A 19,400-nucleotide genomic window follows, 5' to 3' on the forward strand; every position below is an offset into this window, starting at 1 on the left:
TTGACACACATACACCTACCTCCTGGAGAGTGTTCTTGATCTGGCCAACTGTTGTGACGGGTGTTTTCTTCACCAGGGAAAGAATTCTTTGGTCATCCACCACAGTTGTTTTCCTTGGTCTTCCAGGTCTTTTGGTGTTTGCTGAGCTCACCGGTGCGTTCCTTCTTTTTAAGAATGTTCCAAACAGATGTTTTGGCCACGCCTAATGTTTTTGCTAATCTCTCTGATGGGTTAGTTTTTGTTTTTCAGCCTAATGATGGCTTGCTTCACTGATAGTGACAGCTCTTTGGATCTCCTCTTGAGAGCTGACAGCAACAGATTCCAAATGCAAATAGCACACTTGAAATGAACTCTGGACCTTTTATCTGCTCATTGTAATTGGGATAATGAGGAATAAAACACACCTGGCCATGGAACAGCTGAGTAGCCAACTGTCCCATTACTTTTGGTCCCTTAACAGTGGGAGGCACATATGCAAACTGTTGTAATCCTACACCGTTCACTGATTTGGATGTAAATACCCTCAAATTAAAGCTGACAGTCTGCAGTTAAAGCAATCTTGTTCATTTCATTTCAAATCCTTGTGATGGTGTATAGAGCCAAAAATGTTAGAATTGTGTCGATGTCCAATATTTTATGGACTGGCTGTATCTAGCATAGCAGTTGGAAGAATAAATGGGGGAAGCTCTGGTTCCATGTGGCGTGCAGGGCTGGTTGTAGTTTTCTTAGGAAGATATTGTCATGTACTAGCTCATGTATTTCGTTTTTCTACATCATGGGATAGTCTCTTTAACCCCTCTAAGGACACAGCCCTATTCTCCCTTAAGGACCAGGCCATTTTTTGCAAATCTGACCAGTGTCACTTTAAGTGCTGATAACCTTTAAAACGCTTTGACTTACCCAGGCCTTCTGAGATTGTTTTTTCGTCACATATTGTACTTCATGACACTGCTAAAATTGGGTCAAAAAAGTTAAATTTTTTGCATAAAAAAATACCATATTTACAAAAAATTGTAAATTTCAAAGTTTCAGTTCCTCTTCTTCTGTAATACGTAGTAATACCCCCAAAAATTGTGATGACTTTAACATTCCCCATATGTCTACTTCATGTTTGTAGCATTTTGGGAATGATATTTTATTTTTTGGAGATGTTACATAGCTTAGAAGTTTAGAAGCAAATTTGGAAATTTTTCAGAAATCTTTAAATTCCCACTTTTTATGGACCCAGTTCAGGTTTGAAGTCACTTGTGAGGCTTACATAATAGAAACCACCCAAAAACCCATTCTAGAAAACTAACCCTCAAGGTATTCAAAACAGTTTACAAACTTTGTTAACCCTTTAGGTCTTCCACAAGACTTCATGGCAAATGGACATAAAATTTAAGAATTTTGATTTTTTTGAAAAATTTTCAATATAATCAATTTTTTTCCAGGAAAAGAACAAGGGTTAACTGCCAAACAAACTCAAAATGAGTTGCCCTGATTCTGTAGTTTGCAGAAACACCCCATATGTGGTCGTAAACTACTGTTTGGCCAAACGGGAGGACATAGAAGGAGGGGAACACCATATGGGTTTTGCAAGGCAGATTTTGGCAGGACTGGTTTTGTTTATACCATGTCCCATTTCAAGTCCCCCCCCTTGCACCCCTAGAATAGAAATTCCAAAAAAGTGGACTCCATCTAAGGCTACTTTCACACCTGCGTTTAGGTCGGATCCGTCTAGTATGTGCCAGACGGATCCGCACCTATAATGCAAACGCTTAGATCCGTTCAGAACGGATCCGTTTGCATTACCATGAACAAAAAAAAAAAAAAATTTTTTTTTTTTTTGTTCATGATAATGCAAACGGATCCGTTTTGACTTTACATTGAAAGTCAATGGGGGACGGATCCGTTTGAAAATTGAGCCATACTGTGTCAACTTCAAACGGATCCGTCCCATTGACTTACATTGTAAGTCTGGACGGATCCGTTGCCTCCGCACGGCCAGGCGGACACTTGAACGCTGCAAGCTGCTTTCAGGTGTCCGCCTGCTGAGCGGAGCGGAGGACAAACGGAGCCAGAACTGATGCATTCTGAGTGGATCCGCATCCATTCAGAATGCATTAGGGCTGGACGGATCCGTTCGGGGCCGCTTGTGAGCCCCTTCAAACGGAACTCACAAGCGGAGCCCCGAACGCTAGTGTGAAAGTAGCCTAAGAAAGTACACCCCTCAAGGTATTCAAAACTGTTTTTACAAACTTTGTTAACCCTTTAAGTGTTCCACAAGAGTTAATGGCAGATGGAGAACCAATTTAGAAATTTCTATTTTTTGGAAAATTTTCTATTTTAACCCATTTTTTTCCAGCAATAAAGTAAGGGTTAACAGCCAAACAAAACTCAATATGGGTTGCCCTGATTCTGTAGTTTGCAAAAACACCCCATATGTGGTCGTAAACTACTGTTTGGCCAAACGGGAGGACATGGAAAGAGGGGAACGCCATATGGATTTGAAAGGCAGATTTTGCAGGACTGGTTTTGTTTATACCATGTCCCATTTCAAGCCCCCCCTTGCCACCCCTAGAATAGAAATTCCAAAAAAGCGACTCTATCTAAGAAAGTACACCCTCAAGGTATTCAAAACTGGGTTTACAAACTTAACCCTTTTAGGTGTTTTACAAGAGTTAATGGCAGATGGAGAAACAATTTTGGAATTAAATTTTTTTGGAAAATTTTCCATTTTAACCCTTACTTTATTACTGGAAAAAATGGGTTAACAGCCAAACAAAACTCAATATGGGTTGCCCTTATTCTGTAGTTTGCAGAAACACCCCATATGTGGTCGTAAACTACTATTTGGCTAAATGGCAGGACATAGAAGAAGGGGAACGCCATATGGTTTTTGGAAGGCAGATTTTGCTGGACTGGTTTATTTACACCATGTACCCTTTCAAGCCCCCTGATGCACCCCTAGAGTAGAAACTCCATAAAAGTGACCCCATCTAGGAAACTACGGGATAAGGTGGTTGTTGTTTTGGGACTTTTTTAGGGGTAAATATGATTTTTGGTTGCTCTATATTACACTTTTTTGAGGCAAGGTAACAAAAAATTTAAATTCTAAAATTGTTTCTACATATGCTATTTAGTTTTGTGTAACACCTAAAGGGTTAAAGTTTGTAAAGTAACTTTTGAATACCTTGAGGGGTGTAGTTTCTTAGATGGGGTCACTTTTTTGGAGTTTCTAGGCTACATCAGGGGGGGCTTCTAATGGGACATGGTGTCAAAAAAAAATCAGTCCATCAAAATATGCCTTCCAGAAACCATATGGAGTTCCCTTCGTTCTATGCTGTGCCGTGTGGCTATATAACCATTTACAACCACGTATGGGGTGTTTCTGCAAACTACAGAATCAGGGCCATAAATATTGAGTTTTGTTTGGCTGTTAACCCTTGCTTTATTACCGGAAAAAAAGGATTCAAATGGAAATTTTGCCCAAAAATGGGTGTTTTGGCACAGTTTTTATTTTTAACGCTGTTCATCCGAGGGGTTTGGTCAAATGTTATTTTTATAGGGCAGATTCTTACGAACGCGGTGATACCCAATATGTCTACATTTTAGAATTTATTTAGATTTTACACTATCATTTTGGGAACCAAAAAAAAAAATTTTTGTATCTCCATAGCCTGGGAGCTAAATTATTTTAGTTTTTTTTTTTTTAGTTGGGCGACTATCTAATGTAGGGGCTCATTTTTTGCGGGATGAGATGGCTGTTTTATTGGCACTAATTGGGGGTGCATAAGACATTTTTGATCGCTCGCTATTACACTTTTTGTGATGTTAGGTGTCCCAAAAAATGGCATTTTTTTTTTTTACCTTTTTTTTTTTTTTTTTTTTTTTTTTTTTTTAACGCTGTTCATCCAGGGGGGTTGGGTTACATGTTTCTTTTATAGAGAAGATTTTTACAGACTCGTCGATGCCCAATATGTATGGCTCTCAGACTTTGGAAACAATAAGCAGGCATCCTAAAACTGCGGCCCTCCAGATGTTGTAAAACTACAATTCCCACCATGCCCTGCTGATGGCTGTAGGTTGTCTGGGCATGCTGGAAGTTATAGTTTTACAACATCTGGAGGGCTGCAGTTTGAGGATGCTTTCACTAAAACGAATATTTTTTTGGGGAAAAAATTTTTATTTCCGTGTCTTCAAAGTCTGAGAGACGTAGTTTTTTATGTTCTCTAGGGGACTGTTGGGGATTATAAAAATGTAGTACTCCATGGAAGTGTGATACTCCCTGAAGCAATCGATAACGCAGCGGCCAGGATGATCGGGGCAAGTGTCACATTGAGTGGTGGTGTCCTTCCGTATCCCCCTCTTGTGACACACTCTGCATCTTTTTTGGGTTCGTCCCTTCTTTCCAGTATGGGGGACCACACCTGGAAAATGTTGGCCAGGGACGATCCGGGCGCCTCCAGTTCCCGAGGTACTCCGGCCTGCTCTTTCCCGGTCCGAAAAGATCAGGTCCTTGAGGACTGCCTCATAGAATTGGAGGAATGTCCCTGTGCTGCCAGCGCTTCGGGATAGTACAAAAGAGTTGTACATGGCAACCTGTACCAAGTAGACCGCAACTTTTTTGTACCATGCCTGGGTTTTGCGCATGGCGTTATATGGCTTGAGGACTTATTCAGAGAGATCAACTCCTCCCATATACCGATTGTAGTCGACGATACAATCTGGCTTGAGGACCGTTGCCGCTGGTACCTCGCACAGGGATAGGGGGTGATGCCATTACCGTGGCTTGTGGACAGCATAAGGACATCCCTCCTTGTCCTTTATACCTGACCAGCAACAGGTTTCCACTGGTAAGTGCACGGGTCTCACCCCTGGGGATAGGTACCTGGAGGGGGTGGGCAGGGAGGCCGCGCTGATTTTTCCGCACGGTCCCGCAAGGGACATGAACAAGGAATGCTAGTATAAAAGTTGTCCACGTACAAGTGGTAACCCTTATCTAGCAGTGGGTACATAAGGTCCCACACGAGTTTTCCCGCTAACACCCAGAGTGGGGGGACATTCTGGGGGTTGAATACGGGAATCTCGCCCCTCGTACACACAAAATTTAAGTGTACCCTGAGGCACTCTCACAAATTTTGTATAGCTTCACGCCATACCTCGCCCGCTATGTGGGAATGTATTGGCGGAAACTGAGTCTCCCCTTGAACGCAACGAGAGACTCATCAACCGCGACCTCCCTTCCAGGTACGTAGGCCTGCTCAAATTTGGCCCCAAAGTGATCGATGACCGGCCGTATCTTATACAGACTGTCATAGGCAGGATCACCTCGGGGGGGACATGCTGCATTATCGGAATAATGCAAACATTTCCGGATGGCCTCAAACCGGGAGCGTGTCATGGCCATACTGTAGAGTGGGGTCTGGTAGAGGATGTCCCCACTCCAGTATTGCCTGACACTGGGTTTTTGCACTAGACCCATATGCAGCACGAGGCCCCAAAATCTCGGCTGCACTGACCGGCGTCCAGCCACCAGGTCTAGCCAAAAATGAGTCCGGGTGCTGAGCAACGAACTGTTGGGCGTACAGGTTCGTCTGCTCCACCATCAGATTCACAAATGAGCTACTGGAAAAAAAAAAAAAAAAAAGTCCATTTCAGTAAACCCCACTGTGGGAATCTGGATTCCTGGATTGCCAGCAAAATTCGGAATCTCTGGCTCAAAGTCCACTGGGGGACACCAGCTAAGCTCATCGGCAGGGGGCTCCGGTGGGCTTATTTGGTGGGCCGGGAAACCAGTACGAACCCCAGGGCGGCTTGTACTAGGGTGGGCCACTGGATCCCTAGCATGTGGGGCCCCTGGCTCCGCCTGGCGACGTCTCCGCCGCCTTGGGGGCTCATCGTCATCAGATGATGATGAGGATGCGGATGACAAAAGGAACGTGGGGTCATCCTCAACCTCACTGGGGCTCTCTGAGTCGGAGGCAATCTGGGCGTATGCCTCCTCCACCGAGAACATCTGGCGGGCCATGGGTATGTATGTGCGTGTGTGTAAACCTTTTTAGTACGCGAACACCCGTGCCCCCACACACACACACACACACACGCACATACAATAAAGTCCAAGCAAAAAAATGGGCAAGTGTTAGAAAAAAAAAAAAAAAGTTCAAACTTGCTGATCAGCGGTACAACGCGATGCGCTAACAGTGGCCGGACGCTAAGAGTGCCAAAAAGTGTGGGGGGGGGGGGGCTGGGGGTGGTGGTGCGGGGGATGGGGGTTCTGGTGGTGGGGGGGGGGCAAGTGGCAGGGGGTCTAGGGTCTGAAAGCTGAAACAAAAAAGTTTAGAATAAAAGTTCTTTTTTTTTTTTTTTTTTTTTTTTTCCCTAACTAACTTTTCCCTTCTATCCCTGCCTAACAGTGCCTCTCCCTCACTGACCCTAACCTACCTGGAGGGCGATGGGTGCAGGAGGGTGATGGATTACGATTAGGGGGGACTCAGGAGCTGGTGCTGTAGGGTGCTCGTGCAGAACAGTAAGAGGGGAGAGAGGAGCACAGGAAGTTTGAATCTCGCGCCTCTCTCCCCTGCACCAATCAGCACCCTGGACAGCAGCGTTCAGCACCAGGGCCAGCATCGCCTCTTCAAATCTACGGACTGTGATTGGGGGTGTATAATCACGCCACCGATCGCAGTCTTTTCCGGTTCATCGGGTCACCGGAGACCTGAATGGACCGGAAAACGCAGCAAACCGCAGGTCTGAATGACCTGCGGTTTTCTGCGATCGCCGATACGGGGGGGGGGGGGGGGGGGTCAAATGACTCCTTCCCCCCCCCCCCCCTGGCGTTGTTACAGGATGCCGGCTGAATGATTTCAGCCGGCATCCTGTTCCGATTAACCCCCGCGGCGCCGGAATAGCGATTTAAAGCCATGACGTACCGGTACGTCATGTGTCCTTAAGGGGTTAAGCTAATAGCTGGGGTTTTTGTATCTTGTGTACACTGCGGGTGGCTTGTGTGAGAATTTTACTTTAAGGAAAGCTATTTAATTGCAGGATTACTAGTAGCAAACCTAAACACTTCTGTAGACCACAAGTAGTTTCTAGGTTCCTGTAGGTCACTGGAAGCCACTTTCTCATCTCCTACAATAACAAATTCTTCTGTGGGAAACCAAACAATTTGACGCATGTTTCACGTGAGGTCAGGAGATTAGTAAAGCAGTTGATCTCTTATAATCTGCCTTTCTCTTTTTCCCAATATCTACATGATACTTTGGCTTTGCTTGAACTGGATAATTAATCTCTTACAACATATTTTCAGACTAAGAAAGTCTCTCTGTTCGATGTATTATAGCGAAAATGAATGACATTCTAATAGCATATGAAGACTTAAAGGGACACCTCTTAGGGTAGTTGCACTCACAGTGGAGGAGATTTATTAAAACTGGCTTAATTGCCCATAGAAGCCAATCAATTTTACAAATTTCAGTTTTCATTTACACCAGTTGGATAAATCTCCCCCACCATTTTTTGGAAAAATTTCACTGTGGTTTTTGACGCAGCTGTTTTTTAGGGAAAAAAAAACCTGAAGAGTATTAAGGAGTTGAAGTTTTCCTTTACAGGTGCATCACAATAAATTAGAACATCACTTCACTTTTTGAACAAAATTTCAGAAATGAGTTAGAATCATATATTATATAGATTCCTTAAAGGGATTCTGTCACCTCGTTTTAGCCTATGGAGCTGCAGACATGCACGGCTAGATCGCCGCTAGCATGTCCACAATACACCTGTCCCATAGCGATGTGTGCTTTTATTGTGTTTAAAAAAAAGATTTTATAGATATGTAAATGAGCCTGGTAAGGAGCCCAAGGGGCTGTACTAACCTTCTTGGTGCCCAGCCACGCCCTCTGTGAAGGAGCCCAGCACCGCCTGCGTCCTCTGAATCTCCTCTTTGCTCACAGTTAGATTGCCGTAATCTCGCGATGAAATTTACTTTAATCTGAAAACAAGACTTTGGTCAACTGAGCAACAGTCCAATTCTTCCAGTTTCTCCTTAGCCCTAGGTAAGGCTATTCTGACATTGTCTCATGAGTGGCTTGACACAAAGAATACGACCGTTGTAGCCCATGTCCTGAATAAGTCTGTGTGTGGTGGCTCTTGAAGCACTGACTCCAGCAGCAGTCCACCCCTTGAGAATCTCCTTCAAATTCTTGAAGGGCCTTTTCTTGACAATCCTTTCAAGGCTGTGGTTATCCCTGTTGCTTGTGCACCTTTTTCTAGCACACTTTTTCCTTCCACTCAACTTACCATTAATATACTTGCTGTGTACAGCCAGCTTCTTTAGCCGTGATCTTTTGTGACTTACCCTCCTTGTGGAGGGTCAGTGACTGTGAAGTCAGCAGTCTTCCCCATGATTGTGTAGCTCAGTGGTCCCCAACCTTTTTTGCACCAAGGACCGGTTTCATGCAAGACAATTTTCCCAGGGACCGGGTGGGGCGGGAAGGGGGTGGGGGTTCTGGGGGCGGGGCTTAGGGGGTGGGCGGGGCTGACTGATTCACACGCATAACAAAACACAAGGTGCATATTAAAATATATAACACTATATAATGACTATATAAACTGACTATGGTCTCTGCTGCACTGGTCTCTGCTGCACTGGTCTCTGCTGCACTGTACCGTATTTTTCGCCCTATAAGATGCACCTAGTTTTAGAGGAGAACAATGAGAAAAAAATATTTTCCATTACACCTGAGGTCAGACCAGCAATCAGACCCCCCATTGTTAATCAGACCTCAGATCAGACCCCCAATGGCTCAGATCAACCCCCAAACCCTTAGCCATCTATCAGCCCCCAATGTCAGCCATAAACCCCCCCCCAATGTCAGCCATAAACCCCCCCCAATGTCAGCCATAAACCCCCCCAATGTCAGCCATAAGCCCCCCATTAGCCCCTCATGTCAGCCATAAGCCCCCCATTAGCCCCCAATGTCAGCCATAAGCCCCCCATTAGCCCCTCATGTCAGCCATAAGCCCCCCATTAGCCCCTCATGTCAGCCATAAGCCCCCCATTAGCCCCTCATGTCAGCCATAAGCCCCCCATTAGCCCCTCATGTCAGCCATAAGCCCCCCATTAGCCCCTCATGTCAGCCATAAGCCCCCATGTCAGCCCCATTAGCCCCTCATGTCAGCCCCATGTCCCCCAGGTCAGCCCCATTAGCCCCTCATGTCAGCCCCATTAGCCCCTCATGTCAGCCCCATTAGCCCCTCATGTCAGCCCCATTAGCCCCTCATGTCAGCCCCATTAGCCCCCAGTGCAAATAAAAAATAAAATAAAAAACCACTTACCTCTCCTGCTCCTGGTCACCATCGCGATCCTCTTCATTCTGCTGTCGGCTGTGTATAGCGGCGCACAGCGTGAGGTCACAGAGAGACCTCACGCTGTGCGCAGCCCTGCACAGCCGATAGCCGAGCCGTGGACCAGGAAGCGGTGAGTACAGATCCTTCACCGCTCCCTGGTCCTTCTGTACTAATGAAGCGCTTCCATAATGGAAGCGCTTCATTAGTACAGAGTTAAAGACTGCCCTGATCGCTGCGGCCCGGCTAACAATCCTCCACGGCCCGGTCCTGGGCCGCGGCCCGTCGGTTGGGGACCGCTGGTGTAGCTGACTGAACCTGACCACTTGAAGGCTTAGGAAACCTTTGCAGGTGTTTTGTGTTGATTAGCTGATTAGAGTGTGACACCATGAGTCTACAATAATGAACGTTTCAACGCTTTCCTAATTTTCTGAGATACTGACTTTTGGGTTTTCATTAGCTGTAAGCTATAATCATCATAATTTAAAAGAAATAAACGCTGGAAATAGATCACTCTGTGTGTAATGAATCTATAGAATATTTGGTCCTTCACTTTTTGAATTGAATTACGACACCCAGGACCCCCACTGATTAGCTGTTTTGAGAAGGTAGCAGCGCTCCTGTGAGCATCAGTGCCTTCTCATGGCTTACCAAGCAAACTGCCGTACATTATATAGTGGCTGTAATTGGTATTGCAGCTCAGCCCATTCACTTCTGTGGGGCTGAGCTGCACCTAAGCCACGTGACCGATGAACATGTTGTCACTGGCCTAGGAAAAGCTGTGAGAAGGCTGTGGCGATCACAGGAGCATCAGTGCCTTCTCAAACAACTGATTGGCGGAGATTCCATGTGTCAGATCCCCACCAATCAGATACTGATGATCTATCTAGAGGATTGGTCATCAGTATTAAAATTTCGGAAAACCCCTTTAACTTTTCAATGATATTCTAATGTATTGAAATGCACCTGTATGTTCCCTATTCCTGGCTTTGGCTCCAAAACCAAAGTGGTATTTAAAAAAAAAAAAAAAAAAAAAATGCACGAAACCACCTCTGGACTATCAGTGATGTTGTAGTCCAAGACAAACCTGCTCTAGATCAGGAGTGGTCTTCTCAAATTGCTGTTGTTTTAATGCTGTTGGGTATTTAACTTGTAAGCCTCGGAACACCAACGTTCATTATTTTTTTTTTATTTTTTTTTTTACTGTTTACAGCTAAACTGCAAGACTTCAAGAACTTCCTTCTCGAGGACCAAGACACAGTACAGCGCATTGCAGATCTCCGTCAGCGTGTAGAGAAATTTGCCCGTGCCTTCCCCATGCCAGGGTTTGAGGAACGTTAAACTATGACTTGTTTCTGAGAAGACGGCTACCTTCATTTTGCCCTCTACCATCTGTAGCCCATCTGTACCAATTAACTTGGACATGCTTTCCTGTTACTATGCATTACTCCTTCTCCAAACATTTTTCTAACAGACTCCTTCCAGCAGATTCAATTTTCTGTGTTGGAGTCGGCTGTAGGACTGTATGGACAGATTGTGTAGCCACAGCAGTGGATGTTCAAGTGGCATTTTTAGGTTTCATTGGCTGTCAATAAAAGCAATAGCATACATTGTCTGGATTCCATGCCTATCTTGAAATTAGACTGGCCAACATGTACCACCTCAATGTAATACTTTGCTACCTACAACATAACCACCTTTTCTTTTTTTGTGACCTTTACTAAGGCTCTTGGCATAATTTGGGTATTTTATAAAATCGGTCATGGAGAATGTTCATGGAGTAAGCTTGTTAGTGTATTGTAGACAAAAATGTAGTGTGCCTCCAGTGAAAAATTAAATCTTCAGAGTTCTTAGATCCTCATATACAGTACCTTTTTGTGAAGCCTTTTCCTTCCTACTTAGCCATTTTTGCTTTAGATCTCTCGTGTGACACGTTCCACCTGTTAATATTGTCAATGTTGGGCTCTGTCCTCCTGGACTTTGGCCTCCATGTATAACTGAGGCCACAAAGCTGTGATTAATAGAAGACCGATACCAACAGTGCCAGACAGACTCCATTCACTTACAGATAATGTGGTCTATCAGGTTTTGTCATGGTGTCCGTTTTCTTACCAAAAAAAGTATCCATGCTGCCTCCAACACAGATATGAACACAGCCTTACAAATGCAGTAAAGCTTTAGCCTAGCCCCAGTCACAGTCTCCCAATCACAGCTGTAGCCTAGCCCAAGTTAGTCTCCTAGCTCACAATACACTTGGAAACACCTCATTCATTCTTCTTCCCTCTCACTACAGAGACTATTTACTCCAATTAGTGCCAATGCTTCTGGGATCACAGGACTTTAGCAAGTTCTGTCTACAGACACTCAAGAAGTATATCCTGTTTGTGCAACATAGTGCTCTAGCAAGGAGGAAGTAAAGGCAGCAATTCATGTCCTTCTCATTTGTTCTTTATTCAAATGAATAGTGTGTGTATCCTTCAAGTGAATATGGCTAATAAGTACTTTATGCTACTCAATTCCGGATAGAAAACTTCAATTTACACACTGATGTGATTTCCTAAGAGTTTTAGGTGGTTCACTGGAGGTATGCTTCTAGCCTGGAGCTGCACAGTGACGTGAGGATTGCAGTAAAACATTGCATCTAATGAGTGTCAGTGACTATGATGCAACAGCCACAAAAAAAATCAAAAATGTTGGATTTCTGGTGGCTGGTCGCAAGTCGTACATGACTTTGTCATCATAGACCACAATGCAAGGCATGTGTGGCCTGCAAAATCTCTGAAATTTGGCTTTTTGTTTTTACAGCCAAATCATCTCTTTTGCGTAGTTGTGCGACAGCAAGTTGCACAAGTTTTTGTGCTCACGTTTCTGAAACTTGCTGTTCGTGACACGTGTCACCATGTAGCCCAAGTCTTAACCAGGTTATATTTTTAGCACCATCAGTCAGAGTATGTATATACTATGTAGAATTAACTTGTGCCAATAAAAGATGTTATGTGTTGTATGTGACAACTATATGTGAAGCTGATTGATAATTGGCTAAAGACAGTATTGTCATTCTAATTACCTCTAGAGTACTATGCCATGATGCACCAGTGAGTGCTAATGTCTAAAAGGTACCTTTATCTCGCCCGCCATTGCTCTCTTGTCTTGGCGCTTTACGGGACAGAACTGACACTGACTAGGATGGTGACATTTGATTTATTATAGCTCTTGGAATTCTGACTGCGAATCAGCAGATGACTACCTCCTGTGTCCAGCTTTTGGAAAGCATTCCTATAAAATATCATATTCCTTTTATAAAATGAAACTTACGGACAGAATGAAAACCCATTAGTGAGTGTTAGGCATTATGACACGACTATATCCGCTTTGCAGTCAGCAGATTGCGAATTTGCAAAATACAAATGCATTGCCTGTGCCGTCCACGTTTTTATTTTTGCGGAACCACAGACTTCATTGCCTGCATTTTGCAGACATATTCTATAGTTTTGCATAGCGTATATACGCATGCAGAAAGCACACGGATGATCCATGTGCTTTCCGCCTCCGTATGTCTGTCATGCAAAAAAGTAGAAAGTTCTATACTTGGCTGCAAAATGCAGACCACAGACTGCAAAATGCATACAGGGGTGAGCATGAGGCCTTAGAAGGCGGGAGATTAAATCGTCTGTTCCTTTCCAGATAATATGCATAAAGAATGGAGCAATAATTAATACACATGTGAATTATAATACAAACAATCTGTTCATCGGTTTCAAAAATACTCATTTTAATTGATGGTATTGGCAGGCTGCACCCAATTCTAGCAAAATCATTATTAAAATACTTGTAAAACCCATGCCTTGGCAGCCTGCCACCCTCTTGCTAATCTTAAAGGCATCTTTCCTGTCTGGAGCCATAGTATGTGACATGGTGCTTCTCTCCTCCTCATGCAGGGCTCACAGCCATAACTTCCCATCACAGCCAGAGAACTATTATAGCAAAGCAAATTCAATTTGTTAGATGAAATCGTATTTGCCCCGAGGCTGTGGCTGTGTTTCGTCCATGGAAGGAGCAGGCAACAGCTTGGGAAGTAGACTCCTCACATTTTTGTTTTTTAAACGATCCCGGCGGTCAAATTAGAATCGATTAACAAACAAACGGAGTAAATGTAATGAAATGAGACTGGGTATTGGCGTAATGTTCCCATCTGCTCGCTGCCTGGAGTGACACACAGTTCTGTGTTATTAACCCTTTTTGCTGTAAGGGGACAGCAGTATAATGCTCAGCTGGCCTGATTAGGCTCTCCTTCCAGGAATGGAAATTTTGACCAGGGTGGGCTGATAAATCCAGGCGTATGCTTCTCTACTTTTACCTAAATAAATGGTGCAGATTGGTCTATATTTTCATAAAATCAGAAGATTCCATTCCGAGTGTCCCATCTCTGATGTAATTCAGGTATATTAACAGAAAACTTATTTTTCGATAGCGCTGTAAAGGCAGACTTCTTAATTGCAGCAAGAATTGATTATGAACATGCATTTTCTATTCATGTTAGATCTGCAATCGACATAGGAGCTGGACATGTCCTTGCCTTATATTGCATGTTTCATAATAAGATCTGTAACGTGAATAAAAATTAATATAATAAATTAGTCTGTGTCAATCCTTATTTATCATGAATCCGTGGCTCCCAGATGGCAAATGAATACTCTTCAATTTCTAATGTTCTCAGGGTATTTCAGTTGCAGTTTAGGGAAGTTCTACACTTTCTTGATTTCTGACCATTTTCAAGATCTCTGTTTGCAGTCATGCAGTAAGAACCTTTATTGTTGACAGTCACTGAAGAAAATTCCATCATGGTCTTGTTATCGGCGATATCCACATCAGAGTCGAAAAGCTCAGATAGTCTTAACAGAAATCAGTTTAGCCCCTGTACATCTGTCACGTGACCAGGACAGCAGCTGAACCACATTTACTTTGTTGTGCTGATCAGTGAGAGTCTGAGCCCAGCAATCAGGTATTGATGCCCTACTACTGGTATCATCTGCCATGCAATACTTTTTATTTATTTATATATATGAACCGTATTCCCATCTCGGACACTGATGGCATACTGCTAAGACCTACTCTCCAGAACGGTTGCTGTGGCAGCCTTGGGCCCTCTGTAGGATCTAAGGCAGGCATGCTCAACCTGCGGCCCTGCAGCTGTTGCAAAACTACAACTCCCAGCATGCCCGAACAGCCTACAGCTATCAGTCTACAGCAGGGCCTTGAGGGAGTTGTAGTTTTACAACAGCTGGAGGGCCGCAGGTTGAGCATTCCTGATCTAAAGCAATACCGCCAATGAGATATTGTCTGTTGTGTAAAACAGCGGGTACCCAGTAGCTATGGCACATACTCAGCTCCATGTTTGAATGCTGGACTTATCCCATATATGTACAGCGGTTGTGGAGCTTAATTTAAGTGATGGTCTAGCATCCGGATAGGCCATCACTAGCTAATTGGTGGGCACCCTATCCCCCACATCCCCGCCGATCACTGCAAAAAAAGCTAGACAACTCCTTTTAAGTATCAGAGGATTGGGCATTTGGATTAAATCAGAGTGATTTGCACTTTGCATAATCAATTGTTAATCAACCTGTTAGGCCAGACGCACACGAGCGAGTTCAATGCGAGAAACTCGCAGCATGTGTCAGTGTGAGGTCCCATTCTGGCCTCCCCTCCTCTGACCGGATCACACAGCATCCCTCAGGGTTACACAGCATTATGTCAAATCAGTAAAATGCTGTGCAATCCTGCCAGAGGAGCGGAGGCCAGAATGGGACCTTGCATAGATGCATGCTGAGAGTTCCTCGCATTGAACTCTCTTGTGTGCGTCTGGCCTTATTTTGTCCTATCTGTTGTGGAGTTTGACAATGGATTTAAAGGGAACCTGTCATGTAGATATTTGATTATAATCTAATTTATATACAATGATTAACTACTAAAAAGTACCTTAGATGTATTCACTTACTGGTGTGACAGATGGTTACCTCATAATATACACCCAAAGATGCCACATGCCGCATGCTAATGAGCTGATTTGAGTCCAGCGTTGTTTTTTATTCAGAGCTATAGCCACTCCCCTGCCCACCTGCTGCTGATTCATATGGAAAATAACTGTCAATCAGCAGCAGGTAGCGGGGAGAGTCAGGAGCTCATGAATATTCAGGACTCTTCATTATGAGCTGGAGCTTTTCAATACAAGATGTTGGCAGATTGACTGGGTCAATTAAATAAAGTGACCCAGCATTTTGCTAAGAGAATCAGTCACTTACTTATTTAGGTTGCCCTTCGTTAGGACACCATAAAACTGGTGACAGGTTCCCTTTAACTTTGTACAACAAAAAGTAGCTAAAATTCCCACATAAAACCATGCAGATTATTCTGCAGGTTTTCAATTTATTTCCACAATTTTTTTTCCCCACTATGTATAAAATTTAGTTCTCGTACACAACCTTATTACAGCTCTGCTTTTTATTCAGCAAATAAAATAATATAGAAATATATTCTACGGGTGCATGGACCTCCTTATGCCTCTGATTTCATAATAATCTTTTTATAGCAGCAACATATTCTACAGTCAATTGGAGGGTGCACATACAAAATAAATTGGACATGAGTATAAAACTAATCAATTCAAACAGAAATGAGGGTCCTGCTTGCAAAACAAAAACCTTTTATAATTTAATTTCAATAGACTTTAAAGGCTATGTACTCCTTTTGGAGGTAATTTTATAAAAAAAAAATTATGATTGTATTTTACTCATTTTGGCAAAAAATTATTTTTTCAATTGGCCTTTAGTTAAAATATTGATCCGTTCTGTCACAAAAGGTTAACCGGTTTTCTAGCTGTGTGACTGGTACTTTTACTTTGTGCCGGTCAATAAACCTGATCTCTAAACTACTGAGAGGTCATTAATACTTATTTAAGCCACATTCTTATCAGTAAGATAAGAACTGAGCTATAATGAGTGTTTATAATGTCAGAGAGCAGAGATGAGGAACCCGTCAGCCCCCATCTGATGGAAAAGACAAAAAAATCCGAACTAGGGTATCTCAGTTCTGTGCAGAAAAAAGGCTCCATATTACTAAAGACCAATAAAAAAAATGAGTACAATGCAATAATAAATAAAAAAACACATGGATATATAGATAGAGAGATATATATATATATATATATTTCCCCAGTCGTCTCCATGACAGCACAAACTGAGATTGCCTTCCTCTGATAGGACAGGAAAAAGCACACAGAGAGGTTAAAACCCCACCCCCACCCCTCATCGCCAGTGTTTTTTCCTGTCCTAACAAGGAAGGAATGCCAGTGAGGTGCTGGGAGCTCTTCTGGGTTCCCTAGTCCTTTTTTTTCTTCGGTTTTTACCTTTTTTCTTCTCGCCCTGCTACGGCAGGGGGTCATCCGTTAGACCGGAGGTCGGTTCCGGGGTCCGGCTCTTCCCTCCTCCAGGTGCGGTCTATGCCCGGGTCACCCTCATTCATGGTGACCCCGGCGAAATTCCCTCTGCGGCGGCCCAGGCGGGCTTGAAGCAGTGCGGTAGGGCGGCTGGAGCGACGCTATGACGCGCTTCCCTCCAGTCGCCAGGTGATGACGTCGGACGCCGGGAGGCGTGGCCAGCGTCGTGACGTCACGGAGGCCGCGGCCGGCGCCAAATTCAAAAAGGGACACCGATTCGGACCGCTCTGAGGCCTCTACGATTCACCCTACCTGCTGACAGCATCGTAAGTGGACGGGAGCTGAGAGGATGAGCGCCCCTACCACCACTGGCTCGGGTCCTGAGCCCCCTACCACTCTGGGCGGTGTGAGTAGCCTGCTGGCACCTTTTCTTATTGCATATTTTCCCTGCAGTGGCTGACCCTTTCCTCCCTTGTGTGTTGCAGGGAGAAAAGGAGTCTACCTCCTCTGTTAAATCCAAACCCAGGAAGTGCGGCGTCTGTTCTAAGCGCCTTCCTTCCTCAGGGTCCAAGTTACTGTGTAAGGACTGCACCTCTACCGTGGTGAAGGCAGAGTCCTCTAGTTTTATGGAGGAGATAAAGACTCTGGTCAGAACGGAGGTCCAATCAGCGTTGGCCGCTAGGGACCCCCCTGCCTCCCCTATACCCCAGCCCTGTCAGGGCCACAGACCACCCTCCTCCAGAGGCCTGGACTACTCCGGGAGTGATCTGGACTCGGCCGACTCTGTTTTGTCAGATGCGGGGACTTCGGCTAGATCTCAGGAATTGGAGGAAAGTAGTGAGTACAGGAGATTCCTCTTTAACCCAGAGGATATAGAAGAATTGATCCGAACCATCAGGGCTACTATTAAGATGGAGGTCCCTAAGAGGTCCAAGTCAGTCCAGGAGGAGATTTTCGGGGGTTTAGGGGAGAGGCACAAATCAGTGGTCCCGGACAATATCCAGAAGATGATACGGGCAGAATGGGAGAAGCCAGAGAAGGGTTCCTTTATCCCACGGGGCCTCAAAAGGCGATACCCCTTCGACGAAGCGGACTGTGCCGACTGGGAGACCATTCCCAGGGTGGATGCTCCCGTCGCTAAGGTAGCGAAACGAACGGTCCTTCCGTTTGAGGACGCAGCGCAGCTCAAGGACCCCCTAGATAGGAAAGCCGAGAGTCTGCTCAAGAGAACCTGGGAAGCTACAGCAGCTCTCCTAAAACCGGGGGTAGCAGCGACATGTGTGGCTCGTACACTCGCGGTGTGGCTTGAACAACTAGAGCACCATTTAGCGAATAAGGCCCCTCGGGAGGAGATCCTGGATAGTATTCCTCTTCTGAAGAAGGCTACTTTCTTCCTTGCCGATGCCGCTGCAGAATCGGTTAGGCTTTCTGCCCGCACGGCGGTTCTGTCCAATACCACAAGACGGGTACTATGGCTTAAAGCCTGGTCGGGCGACTCCGTATCGAAAAACAGGCTGATATCCCTACCCTTTCACGGTCCGTACGTGTTCGGGTCCGACCTGGACAAAATCCTTGAGAATGCCACGGACCGTAAGAAGGGCTTTCCAGAGGACAAATCCAAGTCCAGGAGACAGTTTTTTCGGAGGCCCCAGCAGGATCCCAGGGCCGATAGGAGGAGCCGCGAGGGTCGCGGATTTACGAGAGGCGGGAGAGGAAAAGGTTTTTTCCTTAATCCCAACAGGGGAGATCCCTCTCCCTCTTCATCAAAACAATGACATCATCCCGGTCGGAGGAAGGCCCAGCTCCTTTCTAGGGGTTTGGGAGCAAACCATCACGGATCCATATATATTAGGCATCGTAGAACATGGCTACACTATAGAACTGGATTCCCTTCCTCCGCAGAGGTTCGTCCTGACCAAGCTCACCAGGGGCCTCGAGTCTCCCTTATCCGAGGGCGTAAGAAACTTATTACGCCTGGGGGCAGTAGAAAAGGTACCCGCCAGAGATTTGGAAAAGGGTCACTATTCCCCCTTATTCCTGGTCCGGAAATCGAATGGCAATTTTCGGACCATCATAAATTTAAAACCCCTGAACAAACACATCACCTACCACAAGTTCAGGATGGAGACAGTCAAGTCAGCGGTGAAGCTCATCAAGAGAGGGTCTATGATGGCTACAATAGACCTCTCCGACGCATACTTCCACATCCCAATACAGGTCCGTTCCAGAAGATATCTGAGGTTCGCGGTGGAGCAAGGCGGGACACTTTGCCACTTTCAGTTCAAGTGCCTCCCGTTCGGCATATCATCGGCACCCCGCATATTCACCAAAGTGATGGCGGAGGTCGTAGCCTCCCTAAGCAAGGAGGGGATAATAATCGTCCCTTACCTAGACGACCTGCTAATAGTAGCAGAATCCTCAGATCTCCTTCACAGACACATCCAGGTGGTTCTCTCGCGCCTCCAGAACTTGGGCTGGTTGATCAACCGGGAGAAGTCCGACATGTTCCCAGACCATCGGAAGGTATTCCTGGGTATTCTCTTGGATTCAGTTCTTCAAAAATCTTTTCTCCCTCCGCTAAAGGTACAGAAGCTGAGGTCAAGGGTCCTCCACTTCACCAAACAGTCCCGTT

At 45.0% G+C, this 19,400-nt stretch overlaps 1 protein-coding gene across 1 annotated transcript in view; it reads left to right on the plus strand.

The window, feature by feature from the left end:
- Positions 1-11,367, plus strand: part of SHMT2 (serine hydroxymethyltransferase 2) — a 106,822-nt gene extending 95,455 nt beyond the window's left edge. Inside the window, 1 exon segment of the mRNA XM_040425720.1 lies at positions 10,547-11,367. Coding sequence (XP_040281654.1) covers positions 10,547-10,674 — 128 coding nt within the window. The 3' untranslated portion in view covers positions 10,675-11,367.
- Positions 11,368-19,400: the final 8,033 nt, after the last annotated feature.

Source organism: Bufo bufo, chromosome 3, assembly GCF_905171765.1.
Source record: "Bufo bufo chromosome 3, aBufBuf1.1, whole genome shotgun sequence".
Taxonomy (NCBI): domain Eukaryota; kingdom Metazoa; phylum Chordata; class Amphibia; order Anura; family Bufonidae; genus Bufo; species Bufo bufo.